Source organism: Podarcis liolepis (genome assembly GCF_965112155.1).
Source record: "Podarcis liolepis genome assembly, chromosome: 10".
Taxonomy (NCBI): Eukaryota; Metazoa; Chordata; class Lepidosauria; order Squamata; family Lacertidae; genus Podarcis; species Podarcis liolepis.
The window spans coordinates 23,479,186-23,493,208 of record NC_139562.1 but is presented as its reverse complement, the minus strand read 5'-3'; the positions used below and the strand labels follow the sequence as shown (position 1 = coordinate 23,493,208).

Sequence of the window (14,023 nt, the reverse complement as noted above, 5' to 3'; positions counted from 1 at the left end):
TTCTAATAAACTTTTTTGGGAGGAGGGTGGCCTTTTGAGAACTCTTAGTCCTTTTTTTCTTTTAATTACACCCATAGTCATCTGCACAATAAATGCTTTAAGGCTGTAATTTTGCATGCACTTGTCAGTCAGTCCTGTTGGGATTACTTCTGAGTAAGCGTAACTAGTAGGATTGCAATATAAGCCTTATTTTTCTATTGCAGGATGCCTGTAGAACACAAACGGTCTATTTGATGTCCGATGTGGTTGGACTTTAACTCCCATCAGACCCAACCAGCATGGCCAACGGTCAGGGATCATGGGAGTTGTAGTCCAGCGACGTCTGGAAGGGTACAGGTCCCTCACCCCTGTCCATCTCATAATGAAACAGCTCTGTTTTGCAATAGCTAATGCTCTCTCTCCTGTTGTTCTTCCACAGAGCCCCTGAAATCATCCTCGGTTTACCCTTCTGTGAAGCAATTGACATGTGGTCTCTGGGGTGTGTAATTGCAGAGCTTTTCTTGGGCTGGCCGCTATATCCAGGAGCTTCAGAGTACGACCAGGTTGGTATTGCTGCCTCTTTTATTTACTTGGGCAAGAGTGGTGCGTACTTTCCTCCCATAGAGATTGAAGGGAGGAGGGAATGGGGGGGGGGAGGCAAGAGTGACATGCAGTCTGGAGTTTCAGGGGGGAAACTGAGCTGCCATTGGTCATGATTATTCATTGGCCAGAGTGTGTTGAACAAGGTGGGTGGATTGCTTGATCTGTTTACAGTATTTTATGGTATTTATATCTCACTTTTCCACCATCATGGGACCCAAGGCAGCCCAGATATGGTTTCCTACTGGTCACCCAGTCACTGACCAGCCCCAGCCCAGTTTGCCTTCATCAAGGTGGGGGTTTCATGTAACTTCAGACTATGTTCTCTTATCTCCCACTGCAACACCAAGGTGGCCTCAATTTAACAAGTAGTGCCACTCTGTACCTTTTTAACTCTGTGGTGAGACCTCTTTTGGGAGTTAAGAGTGGAAAGCCAGCTCGGTTTTGAACCAGGAGTGCCCATAAAGACAAAGATTGTGTATGACTCTAGTCCTTTTTCTATCTTCATGTGTCTTTATTTCCCTCCTTCCTCTTCGCTCTTCCTTACTATCTTGAAATGACCTTACCTGTACTTTTAACTCCTGAGACCACTTTTTAATTGTTCGTCTGTAGTGTTTTGGTAGTACTGTGCCTTTAAGGGCTGACCGCCTAGGTGATCTGTCAAGCAAGAGTCTAACTTCCAGGTGGCTAGGAAGCTCTGTAAGATGGGTGTCTGGTCAAACAGTGAACAAAACAGGCATCCTTACTCCACTGTAACAGCAAGTATCAATGCAGGTTTATTTGTTATGTACATTGCAGTATCAGTTGCCTCTTGTTGCCACTGAGGACATGTTCTGAGGCAGAGGTGGAGAACCTGTGGCCCTCCAGGCATGGCTAGACTCCATCTTCCATCAGCCCCAGCCTATATGGTCAGGGATGATGGGAATTGTAGTCCAAGAACCTCAGAAGGGCTGTAAGTTTCCCATTCTAAGGATTGAGAAGCAAGTGAGCGCTCATTCACGTTAACACTCCTCTTTCATCATCGCCGTAGGAGGGGCAGCAGCAGAGGCCTAAGTCAAAGGGCAGGGAGATCCTTGGGCTAGGCTGTTTTCTAGGAGCCCACCGTTCGGTTTAACACTGAAGGTAGCACAGTGATGGGGAAAACGTTGCCTGCAAAAACTTTGCTTATTGTCAAGCAGCTGTTGAGCTTCTCAGAAAAAAAAAGTTGGTGAGCCTGTTACTGGCATTATCGCCTGTTTTGTTCCAGTGCCTTTAGCAGTGGTATGACACAAAGGCAATTAAGCAGATAAAGCCTTGCCCATCGCTTCTCTCTATGCTGCAGAACATTTTGCCTGCTTCATTTTCTGTTTATCGGGCTGCTGCTTAAAGAAACAGGAGCGAGGCCAGAAAAAATGGTGGCAACCCTACCTTTTGCTCAACCATCCCACTGAATGCCAGATACCTGCGACTATAATCAGCACAAAAGTCTATGCAGCCAAAATCTAGTTTTTCAAAATTTGAAGCTGCCTTTCCCAGTTCCTCAGTTTCACTGCCGCAGTCTTTGAGACTTTCTCTAGAGGCGACATTTGGAAGATGGTTGGTGCAAAGCCTCAGTTCGCCTCCTTGCTTCTGTTCAAGAAATTTGTTTGTTTGTTCGTTTGGCAATAATGAAATAATAATAATATAATAAATAAAAACGGCAGCTTAAACCAGTAGACAGTACGTATTATGATAATTGGCACCAGCTCTAAAAATATTAGAACCAATCAAATAACAGTCAAAAGAAAATAGAACACATTCACAGTATAAAATAGGTTCATGTTTTAAAACCATTATGAGGCAAGCAGACAGAAGAGTTTTAATGGCCATGCCACAAATTCAGCAAATATGCTCCAATCTGGCAAAAAAGAGCCTTCCATGGAAACAGATTTCTACTCATATACCTAATAGGTACTTAGGAAGGTTCTTTGTACCAGGTTGGATTATCGGTCCAGCACAGTACTGTCCATTTTGACAGGCAGCAGCACAGCACTCCAGAGTCTCAGTGTGCTTCTTTTTAAAACCAGGGACTCCAGGGATTTATTCCTGGGACCCGCTGCACCCAAAGGATGCACTTGACCTCAGCTTCTTTGTCTAGGGGTATAGACGATTATTCTTATGCCTTCCTATCCACATTGTGATGCTCATCTGAACCCCACTGAAGTGGTTGGGTGCATCTTCATGTAGGATGTGCCCGGGGGGGGGGGGGTACCAGTTGTCCATGGTGAGAGCTGTTTGGTGGGACAGAACATACAGACCTAAACTTCTTTCATTCGGAAAAAGATGGCGGAGCGGACGCAACCTGGCCTTTATGGCATCTTGCTCAAACAAGTCCTCCCGAAATTAGCATTTGAGGATCAAAGCCAAAGTTGTAAAAGGCTCTTTGGCAAATAAAGCATGCCCGCAAGGCATACACACACTCTTATACCTTCACTGCTCTCCCTTTATCTTTGCAGTTTATGGATAAAGCAACGTATGTCCGCAGGCTTCAAAGGCTAAAGGAGGAGTGCGGTGGAGTTTAACTGCAGAAGGAAAGATAATTTTATAGCACCTAGTTATTTAGCCTCTTAATACATCATAAATATTACTAATGGTTAAAGTTTGTGGGTCCTTGCCTTCCTTTTCAGTCCTTGGTTTGAGCCAAACTTTCCATGCCCTCACTCCCATTTCCTCCCATTATTTCTTCTTCTGCTTTAGATACCTAAAGACCCCCCTCCCCTATTCCAGCCCCCAACCTACTACAGATCCTGGCAAGATAAATCTGGGCTTCTTTCTTATCCTTCTCTTACAGATCCGATATATTTCGCAGACGCAGGGCTTGCCAGCTGAGTATTTACTGAGTGCAGGGACGAAGACTACGAGATTTTTCAACAGAGATACAGATTCGCCGTATCCGCTGTGGAGGCTAAAGGTGAAGATGTTGCTTCTCAGCTTCCTTCGTTGGGGCCTGCATCTCATAATGCCGAAACATGATTGAGGCCTGTGGCCTTTTGGCGGGCTGATAGGCAGTTGCTGCAACAACGTGATGTGGCTTTTGGGTGGCTTGGCAAATTAATGCCTCAGGTCTTCAGAACGTTTGCAGATTCATAGAGAGGGCTCAGTGAAGTAGGCTGGACTCCTCCTCACCTCCCTGCTGGGATTGTTTTGGGAGAGGATGTTGTCTCTTTGCATAAGAACATCAGAAGAGGCATGTCGGATAATACCAAAAGCCCCTTTAATACATCATCCTGTTTCAAACACAGGCCAAACATCCAGAAACTAATTCTATACACCACCACATTGCTCTTACAATAAATATAAATATAAATATAGTGGGGGGAAAGGCTGTGGTTGCCATTTGTTGAGTATGGTAAATGTAAAGGGACCCCTGACCATTAGGTCCAGTCGTGACCAACTCTGGGGTTGTGGTGCTCTTCTCGCTTTATTGACTGAGGGAGCTGGTGTACAGCTTCTGGGTCATGTGGCCAGCATGACTAAGCCGCTTCTGGCGAACCAGAGCAGCACACGGAAACGCCGTTTACCTTCCCGCTGGAGCGGTACCTATTTATCTGCTTGCACTGGCATGCTTTCGAACTGCTAGGTTGGCAGGAGCAGGACTGAGCAATGGGAGTTCACCCCGTCACAGGGATTCGAACCGCTGACCTTCTGATCGGCAAGTCCTAGACTCTGTGGTTTAACCCACAGCACCACCCGCGTCCGTTGAGTATGGTAGCACCCCCCAAAAAACCAAAGCCATGTGGGGCTCCAAGTCTAGGGTGACCAAACATCTATTCCTTGCATCCATTCTGTTAGTAGCATGACCCTGTTCCCTGCCCCCCACAAATGTAAAAAAGCTTTACACAGGCATTGAATAGGGGAAAGATGCCACCATTTCCCTCTACAACTGTGTGTTACCGAGTCTGCAGCTCACATCTGATGAAAATTTAGCAGCGGTCTCGAAACTCATGGATTTACTTCAATTCCTGTGCAATTTCATGTGAGGTGGACAATATGTAATAAAGCTATTTGGGAGCTTGGCCGAAAGGGGTGGAAGGTTTTGTGGTGCCTACCTGGAGTAGCAATGAAGGTTAAATAGAGTTCAGAGCAGATGCAGGTAACTGACTTTTTCTTGATTCTGAACAGACACCGGATGATCATGAGGCAGAGACGGGGATCAAGTCAAAAGAAGCAAGAAAGTATATTTTCAATTGTTTGGATGATATGGCACAGGTAAGAACGTTGGTGAAATATTCAGGGTAATATCCAGCCAAATAACCCACCGCAGGATAACAATGTATTCTCCATTCTTGTGCAAACTCTGTTAGAGAATTTTGGTGTTATATGCTTAAACACCCCTGTGGGTCTGCTCAATTTATTGCTGCTGCACTCACTGGTCATATTCCTCAGCCATGCCTTTGGTGCCATGTGAAGCGGCCTTATGTGTATACATCGCAGTACACGTAAGGGCCCTCCATGCATTTGTCATAACCTGCCTAGGCAAACTCAACCCTCTAGATGTTTTGGGACTACAACTCCCACCATCCCTAGCTAACAGGACCAGTGGTCAGGGATGATGGGAGTCGTAGTCCCAAAACATCTGGAGGGCCAGGTTTGCCTATGCCTGCTGTGAAGCAACTTGCACAAAGGGAGACTGTCTTCATGCTAGCTTTGCCTGCACGGTTGAGGACTCTGTGAATCTTTGATCTTTCGTAGGCTGTTCCCCTGATCCTGCCAAACACGTGTAGGCATCTGGCTGGGTGTGATTTCTCTAGGCCCAGGACTTCCAGAAATGTAGTTTTGTTACTGTTTTTCCTTTCAGGTGAATATGACAACAGACTTGGAAGGCAGCGATATGTTGGTTGAAAAGGCAGACCGGCGGGAGTTCATAGATCTGTTAAAGAAGATGTTGACGATAGACGCGGATAAGAGGATAACACCGATCGAAACCCTCAACCACCCATTTGTCACCATGACGCACTTGCTGGACTTCCCCCATAGCACCCAGTAAGCTCCTTTCTCTCTGCTTTGGGTTGCAAGTCTCAGAGCAGTGTCTGCTCAAATGTGCTTTGAATTTGAGTTGCAGCCAAGCAGAGTGAATACCAACAGAACCTGGATGCCAGGAAAACCATTATCATGGCAAGAATGTTTTGATAAGTGTGGCTGCCATCTCCTGATCCTGACAAGGCCTAAACCGAGTTGCTTTAACAGCTCTGGGCCAGTGAGACATGATTCAGGAATGAGCAATTTGTTACGGTGGCTTGTTCACCTGTTCCCTACCTTCTGCAGGTGGTAGGATTAATTTCCATGCAATAACTCTGTGGGAGGATAAGGTAGGTGAGTGGACTCCAAAATCAGAAGTTTCACTGCCAGGATCTGTCTGTCATCCTAGCAGGGTGAGAGAAAAGATTCTATGAACGGAAAACAGAGACACACTATGTACTTTTGTAATTCAAGAAAACCTTTAATTAAAAAAAAAATTAAAGGAAAGGCCACATTCACTCCATACATTTTAAAAACACTTCTATTTTATCTATTTATTATTATTTTATATTAAATTTATAAGCTTAATAAATTCATTCAAAGATCTCAGGAAGGTTCACAAGATGAAAATACAGGATAAAACCACAAATTAATAGTTAGCACACACACAAAAATCCCTCCCCTTCCTACAGACACATTTAAAAGGCTGTACAATATTAATCAGTCCAAGGCCTGGTTGAAGAGGGACATTTTCACTTGGTGCCTAAAGTTGTATAATTAATGTGCCAGGCGAACCTTTTTAACAGTCATGGCTTCCGCTATGTTGTAGTTCATTATAAGACTGCTTATAGTTGTTAGGAGGCACCTATTCCCTTCCAAGTGCTACAGCTCTCAGAGTTATTGAACAATTAGTCCCTCTTCACGGGGAACTCTGGGAATTGTCCCTCTTTGAGGGAAATATAGGGATTTCCTAACAACTCTCAGCACCCTTACTGAACTGCAGTTCCCAGAATATTTTGCAGGGAAGCCTTGACTGTTTAAAGTAGTTTAATAGCACTCTAAATGTAGGGTGTGAATGTGGCCAAAGTTGCTGGGGGAAGTCATGGAAACACTTTCTTTCCTGAGGGTGGAAACCACTTCTGAAAATGGCAGCCACAAGCCTCATTGACACACTTCCGTAATGTGAAGCGCAACTTGCCTGCTGCTATGATATCATGACGTTTTGCATTTGCTTGCCCTTGCCCCACATCATTTGGCTATGAGTTCCATTTTTATACCACAAGACAAGATAAGCTGTATTAAACATGACAGAGGTCAGGAGGGCGGCCGGACACGGGACTCTTACTTTCAGCGGCAGCTGGGTGTTTTCAAGTAACCTGTAGTTACACACTAAGAGGTGTCTGAACGAGCGTTTGTCAGGAGCTATTGATCTCTCTGGAATCTTGCCACAAAGTGGGAAGCTGGACTTATTGACCGCAGAGAATACATTTCTTGCAGTAGAGCTTCTTTGCACGACCAAGGGAATGTGCTCATACATGACATCCAAACTGTTGTAAAGTTGCATTCCTTTTTATTTTATTTGATCCTTACAAATGAAGGGGCAGAAAATGGTAAGGAGTGTCCATTGGGTCTGCTTGCTACAGGGATCATGTTAGTAGCAGGGACTCAGCTTTGGAACTGCTCTCTGTAGAGCAGGGGCTTCCTGTTCCTGGCATTCCTAGAATATTTAAACTTGCTGAGGTTTGGTTTCAGAGCTGGAGTGGTTTTAAGGATTGAGGACAACAAGCAACAATGTAAACTGCACAGAAAATAGGCTATGATTTGCAACTGATCGCGATGTTTGCTTCATAGATAGTACAGATCATTGTGATGCTTTTGAGCCTTGGAACACACCAACGTTACATCCTTGTTTCTGTTTTGTAACAGTGGCTTCCATAGCTGCCCTCAAACAATCCCGGGAACTGTAGCGTGGCGAGTTTGATAGGGCTGGGAATACTAGCTGTCTCTTGCCACTCCTGTGCCAGAACGGCAATTCTTTTATTTCCTAGAAAGAAGTCATGTCTACCAAACAATTTAAGTTTGTGGTGTATGTACATCATTGGTGAAATGGGCAGTATCCCTTTGGCTTTCCTGCTTCTTCATGCCCTCTTTCTCATAAACAGTGTCAAGTCCTGTTTCCAGAACATGGAGATTTGCAAGCGGCGGGTGAACATGTACGACACAGTGAATCAGAGCAAGACCCCATTCATCACCCACGTGGCCCCAAGCACATCAACCAACCTTACCATGACCTTCAACAACCAGCTCAATACAGTTCATAACCAGGTGAGGTTATGAATCACAATGCAGTCTCTGTGTGTGTGTTTGCGTGTGTGTATGCAGGCTTGGCCAACTCTCTTTGAAACTTTTCCACACACAAAGACTTCACCAGATTCTTGATTAACTCTTATTAGTGGAAAGGGATCTGTATATTCCCCACTCTGTGTGATCACAAGATTTTGGCATTTGGTGCAGGATAAAGGCACTTGCAGTTTACAGGAAGGGCTATAGGTCAGCGAAGGGACCCACAATAAATTCCTGGCTGCTCTACCTAAAAGAAAGCCCTTTCTGCCCAAGAGAGCTTCTCTCAGTCAGAGTAACAGACCAATCAATTGACTCACTATAAGGCCATCATTTCAGTCTTTCATAGCTTCCATAGCTGCCCTCAACAGTCCATGATTTCATGAGTAGAGTCTGATAGACTTCCTTCTTTGTCATTCCACCTCTACAGGTAGAGGAGAAGGAAATATCCTTTCGAGGGACCGGATAGGTTTGCATATATATATTTCTTCCCACTCAGCCTCAGCAGATGTTCTTGGTTTTAAAGAATCCAAATTCTTGAACAGAATACGTGTTTCTTGAAAAAATAATTTTTAAAATCTTTTTTTAAAATCTGGTATGCAGGCAGCGCCATACGTGTCAGAGGGCAGAAACACCAAAAATTCTCCCAGTATCTAGTAACTGCATATGCCTGCAAATACCCTGCTGTCACCCACGCCTAATATAAGGCCCTTACAGGGTCATGTAATCCACAAGCCTCATTCAGAAAGTGGAAAACAGCCGGTGTGCCGAGCAGGTAACTCATCAAAGTCAGCCAAGCCACCAACTGCGGATCAAGTCATTCTCACACATTATAGGATTAAGGAATTAAACACATAAAAATATTTAGCAATTTTCCAGTCTTCCTTTTCGTAGGCAGAAACATATATGCACCATTCTGTACCTGCATGAATGACAACAGTGCACTTACCCTCCTTCATTCTTTCTCACAAGAAATGCAGGCTGCATTCTTTTGCCCGATTACGCGAGATGAAGTCTTAATGAACGTAGTGGTACTTTCTTCAGAGTACACCTGTATTGAATTGGACTGGTAGATGCTTCCTTTCCCCGACAAAACAAACACATACTCTGCAGGGGATGTTGGCTGTGACACGTTCCTTACCTTGATGATACCAGCTGCTTTTGGGGGGCTGCGGGCTCAGTGCTCCCCAGTTGTTGCCATTGTTGTTGTATTCTGGTCATTTCTCTATCACGAGCAGAACAGTGGTGCATGCAATGGCTAAAGAAAAGTCTTCATCCTTACACATCCTTACACATCCTTCGCTTCCACCTTTTTACTTGTACCCTCCTCCCCTTTTTCTGCTGCCCTTCTTTATGTCGCTTGCCTTTCCTTTTTGCAACTTGTTGTCTTGCCTTATTTATATTACCTTCCATTATTATTATTATTATTATTATTATTATTATTATTATTAGCTTTTTTCCAACATTGCCATCTCCTTCATATTATGTTTTTATTTCATTTTAAATCCCACCACTCCTTTAGGCCACCACCCTGGCTCCCACCTCCACCACCAGTGCCACTATTTCCTTAGCCAACCCTGAAGTCTCCATACTAAACTACCAATCTGCACTCTACCAGCCCTCGGCAGCCTCCATGGCCGCGGTGGCCCAGAGAAGCGTCCCCCTGCAGACGGGGACGGCGCAGATATGTGCTCGCCCCGACCCCTTCCAGCAAGCCCTCATCGTGTGTCCTCCAGGCTTCCAAGGTAAGAGACGCTGCTTATCTGCTACAAACCTGCCATTCCCTTGTCTCATTCGAAGCGTTTCTGCTTATTGGGCCAGTGCATTTCTCTGGGATGCTCCTCGCCTTGACAAAGGTGATATGCTTGGCAGGCAGAAACGAGAAACGAAACCCAGGTAGAACTTAAGAAGAACCTGCTAGCCAAGGCCAAGGACCCATCTAGTCCAGCCAGCCATATTCCTGTGGGAAATCCACAAGCAGGACCCTAGGACAAGAGCACTCTTCTGTGGCGTTCAGAAGCATCCCTGCCTCTGACTGTGGAGGCAGCATCAACCAGGGAGAGGCCACCAGTCAGAAGAAGAGGACCTGTGTTGCATTCAGGGCCACTCAGGCTGAGTCCTTAGGAGCCTCAGTAAAAAGATGGAAAGGCCTCTTCCTGAGACCTTGAGGAGCCACAGGCAAACAGGGTAGTTGATCTTGGGCTAGACAGATTAGACCTGGTATAGTCTGAACTGGAGCTACGCGGCAGAGTATTTGAGTAGAGTAGTACCTTGGTTCTCAAACTTAATCCATTCCGGGAGTCTGTTCGACTCCCGAAACCGTTCGAAAACCAAGGCTCGGCTTCCGATTGGCTGCAGGACCTTCCTGCACTCAAGCGGAAGCCACGGCGGACGACCGGCTTCCCAAAAACGTTTTCAAACCAGAACACTTCCAAGTTTGCGGCATTCAGGAGCCCATTTGTTTGACAACTATGCCGTTCAGGAACCAAGGTACCACTGTATTTTAATAATACTCAAGAAGTCTGCAGGAGACAAAATGTATCTCCTGAAGGTAGCATAAATATGCTCCTGGTGACACAGCTGCATGAGAAAGCAAGACTTCCTTGGCCCTTCTGAAATGTCGTCGGTGAAAGTCATGCAGGGCATGTTGCAGTAGTTTAGTAGCTGGAGTGCTATGAGGCTTGGGTTAAAGTAATGCTTGGTTGATTGCCAACCTGGTCTGCTCGGTGCCCTTACGGGCATGGTGTCTGAAATGAGTCTCTCTTGGAATGTTAACTAACTCTGTTTTCCTGGCTAGTAACGCGACTGAGAAATAATCCTCCTGCAGATAATTTCATAGATTCAGCCTGGGCATTGGTTCAGAAAAGCTTATAGTGCTGCTAAGCTACTCTGTGTCCCTATTAGGGGAAACCACATGTGTTTTGGGCAGACCCACAAAGGAGCAAAATAACTGCCTGTTTCCTCAGGTCAGGAAGGATGGAGCTTGGATGGGAGGTTAGACTGGAGGCTCTACCATTCCTGGCTTTCAGTCAGGCCCTGATTCCAGTAGGTATTTTCATGTGCTTCCTCCTCTGCTGAGTAGCCTCACGGGCAGCTAACTGGCCACTTCTGAAGCCTGTGCCTGTCTCACTGAACCTTCTGCTCCTGTGTTCCTGGGAGAAAGGGTGGGTGGATACGCAGATGAGAACTGTCCAGGGACCTAGGTAGTTGGTGTGGGGACCTCTAGTCCTGGGAAAAGGGATGTCCAGATTCGATGGCTCCTCCGGATCATGGGCAGGGTGGAGATCTTCTGGAGGTCTCCTCACCTGAGGAATGAGATCTGGGCAGGGTTGAAACCCTGCAAGTTCCAGGACTAAGCCATCAGGTTAGAAAAGCATGACTCAGTAAGTCAAAGCTTTGCCTAAGACGGAAAATTCCCCTGACCCATCAGTATAGCTGCACCAAATGCACAGCTGTGTGATGTGATCCTAACCTGTGGCAGAACAAGGGTGCAGGTTGATGTGCATGGGCTGGGTTGCAATGCACTACAGCCATGGTCAGTTTTTGGGGAGGGGGTTTACTTGGTGGGATTTGGGACAGGGAAACTGAAGAAAAGACCCATTTCTTCTACCCAGGAGCTGTCCCTGCCTTCGCACACATCTGGGTTCTGCTGCCGTCTGGCAGCCTGTGCTGCTGCCACCTGGCTCCTTCTCTCTCTCTCTCTCTCTCTCTCTCTCTCTCTCTCTGTCTCATTTTTATCCAAAGATATTAAAGTTCTTTGCAGATATTGATGTCTCGGCGCACTGCTGTGCAGCAGACGTTTTATCCTTTTTATGCGGGGTTAAAATAACATAAAAGAGCTCGAGGGTGAAATCCTGAAAAGTCCCCTGAGTCTTATTTACAAAAGCTACAAAGGGCATTTTGACTATTTTGGGCAAATTTTTATCCTCAATTATTTCTTCAGCTCAAAAGGCAGGACGGCAGAAAGGATGACAGGCTGCTGGAGTCTTAATTTCTCCCCTTGTGTGTAGCAACAGGCGGCGCTTCCTCCGGAGACGGAGATGTCTCTTTTTCAGCTGTGGCATTCAGCCAGCCTGTATTGGGAAGCTATTGGGAAGTGGCACAAAAATAGATGTATTGACTCCGCTTAATTCCTACTCCACCCCATCCCAACGGCTCAAGGACAGTAGCAACCATTCAAAGCAAGACAAAACATAAACAGATAAAAAAAACCACAGGCACAGAATTTCTTCTCTTTTTCAGAAGGGAATGGAAACACGCCTCCTTTTTTGTTGTTCCTTCTGCCTTGTTTTGCTGTTGTTGTTTTTCGTATCCAGGCCCTGTGTCTTGAATGTCCCGGTGTTGCTGTTTGGCGTTAAAACTCTCTTCCTGTCAGTTTTTGGATTTTTTTAAAGTTTTAATTGTTTAAATTTGTTTCTGTTGAAGTCAAGCCACCATGCCCACTTCCCAGTGGTCCATTCCAAAGAGGCAAAACCCTGTGTGGGTTATATGTCCCAGACTGGGGCAGGGAGAAGGGTGTTTGGTGATTTTGGGGAGGAGACAAAAAGGTGGACTTGCTGATTCCAGCAGCACTCTTTTTAGTAACTGCACACGGTGGTGTCTGCGGGTGGTTGTGGTTTGGGTAAACTGACCTTGCAGGCCAAATTGGACCCCTTTGTGGGTCAGTCTTGGCCCACAGGTTCCCAGCCCCTCGTGTTCAACTAGGTACCACACTTCTCCACCGCACCCAAAAAACATGTAGCTCTGCCTGGTTGTGTGTTAACATTTACACTGAAGCTAGCTGGCCTCTTCAGTGTGTGATGGAAAGCTCAGTGAATCACTTGGCTTTTCCTCTGTTACCGTCACAACCATCTGGCTTTCCTCTGTTGCTGTCATTGCAGTTTCAGGGTTGACTTGAAAGGGCAAAGCGACCGCCGGTGATTCCTATATCACAGTGCAAGATCAACCAAGAAAGTTTGAACACTCACAAAGTGTTTTAATATCATTTGACTCACTTATATCCTTATCGCTATGCTCTTTTCAGCCTTCCGAATACAGCATATTTGCTCTGAGTTGGCAGGTCCTCATTTCTGTTTATTTAATTTAATTTATCACAGGGATTTATACCTCACTCTCCAACAGCTTCCCAGGGTGAGGTGTCTTACAAAAAGTTAAAATCACTAAGCCTTTGTAAGGTTGGGTATGACTCCTTTTTTTATGAGCGTATGGTGTATGAAATGTGTTATTGCATATATTAAATTACAACAAGGCAGATTAAAACAGCAACATTAAAACAATCAGCAGAAGTAGCATAAAAGGAGTCTGCAGATGTAAAAGCAGCATAAAATTAATTCACAGTGGATTTTAAGCAGTCCAGGAAAAGAAGAAGGTGTTTCCTTGGCTCCCAAAAGATGTCAAGGCAGGCGCAAGGCAAGTTTCCCTGGGGAGAGCATTCCACAGTAAGGGTGCCACCACCAAGCAGGAACCGTCTGTCCCGCCTCAAATGGTGAGGGAAGCCAAAAAGGATCTGGGTTGAAGAGCCTCCTTTATTGGATTGAGGTATAGTCTACATTCACAGGATTGTAGAGCCTGATTTTCAGAGATGCTAGAAACTGGCCTAGTGGGTCCAGATTTGCTTATCATTGGCTAGGCCACAACTGGAATTGAATGCCCAGTCTAGGTTGGCATATTATTATAACCGTGTGTAGACATTGCGGAGAACTCTGTGGAGAGCAATAAGGTGGAAAAATACAAAGGAGAAACTCCTTCCTGCCTAAGAAAAAGCTAGCTAGTGGAAAATCAAATTTCTCCTGAAATAAATTGATAGATCTGAGCTGTGGTGGTGATGATGCTAGAATTACAGTTTCGGGCTTTATGGAATCTAAAGCTAGTAATTTCCTTTCTAATGATTATTTGCCTGAGGTACTGCTGGAAATAGCAGAGCCAGCCTTCAAAAAAAGTCCTAGTGGGGTGAGTGAGGTATTCTTTTTCTCCCTTGTATTTGTGACACCCATATATTAATCTATGTGGAGGGTCTGTGGGCCCTGTGTTCAGGTGGGGAAGCCTTACAGTTCAATTATTTTATTGTATGCGTGTTTAGTGAAACACGTTACGTTGACCTGTGCTTCTGTATGTGCTTTTTATTTCT

General features: G+C 45.3%; 1 protein-coding gene across 6 annotated transcripts in view; it reads left to right on the top strand.

The window, feature by feature from the left end:
• Window positions 1-14,023, top strand: part of HIPK2 (homeodomain interacting protein kinase 2) — a 172,610-nt gene that overhangs the window by 121,747 nt on the left and 36,840 nt on the right. For 4 of the 6 annotated variants that reach the window (XM_083461848.1, XM_083461851.1, XM_083461847.1 and 1 more), the window contains exons 3-8: window positions 419-542; window positions 3,389-3,508; window positions 4,720-4,806; window positions 5,396-5,580; window positions 7,719-7,881; window positions 9,419-9,641. In XM_083461848.1, the coding sequence (XP_083317974.1) occupies window positions 419-542; window positions 3,389-3,508; window positions 4,720-4,806; window positions 5,396-5,580; window positions 7,719-7,881; window positions 9,419-9,641 (902 nt within the window). The remainder of the gene's footprint in view (window positions 1-418; window positions 543-3,388; window positions 3,509-4,719; window positions 4,807-5,395; window positions 5,581-7,718; window positions 7,882-9,418; window positions 9,642-14,023) is intronic. The other 2 variants (XM_083461852.1, XM_083461850.1) reach the window with 1 other exon arrangement.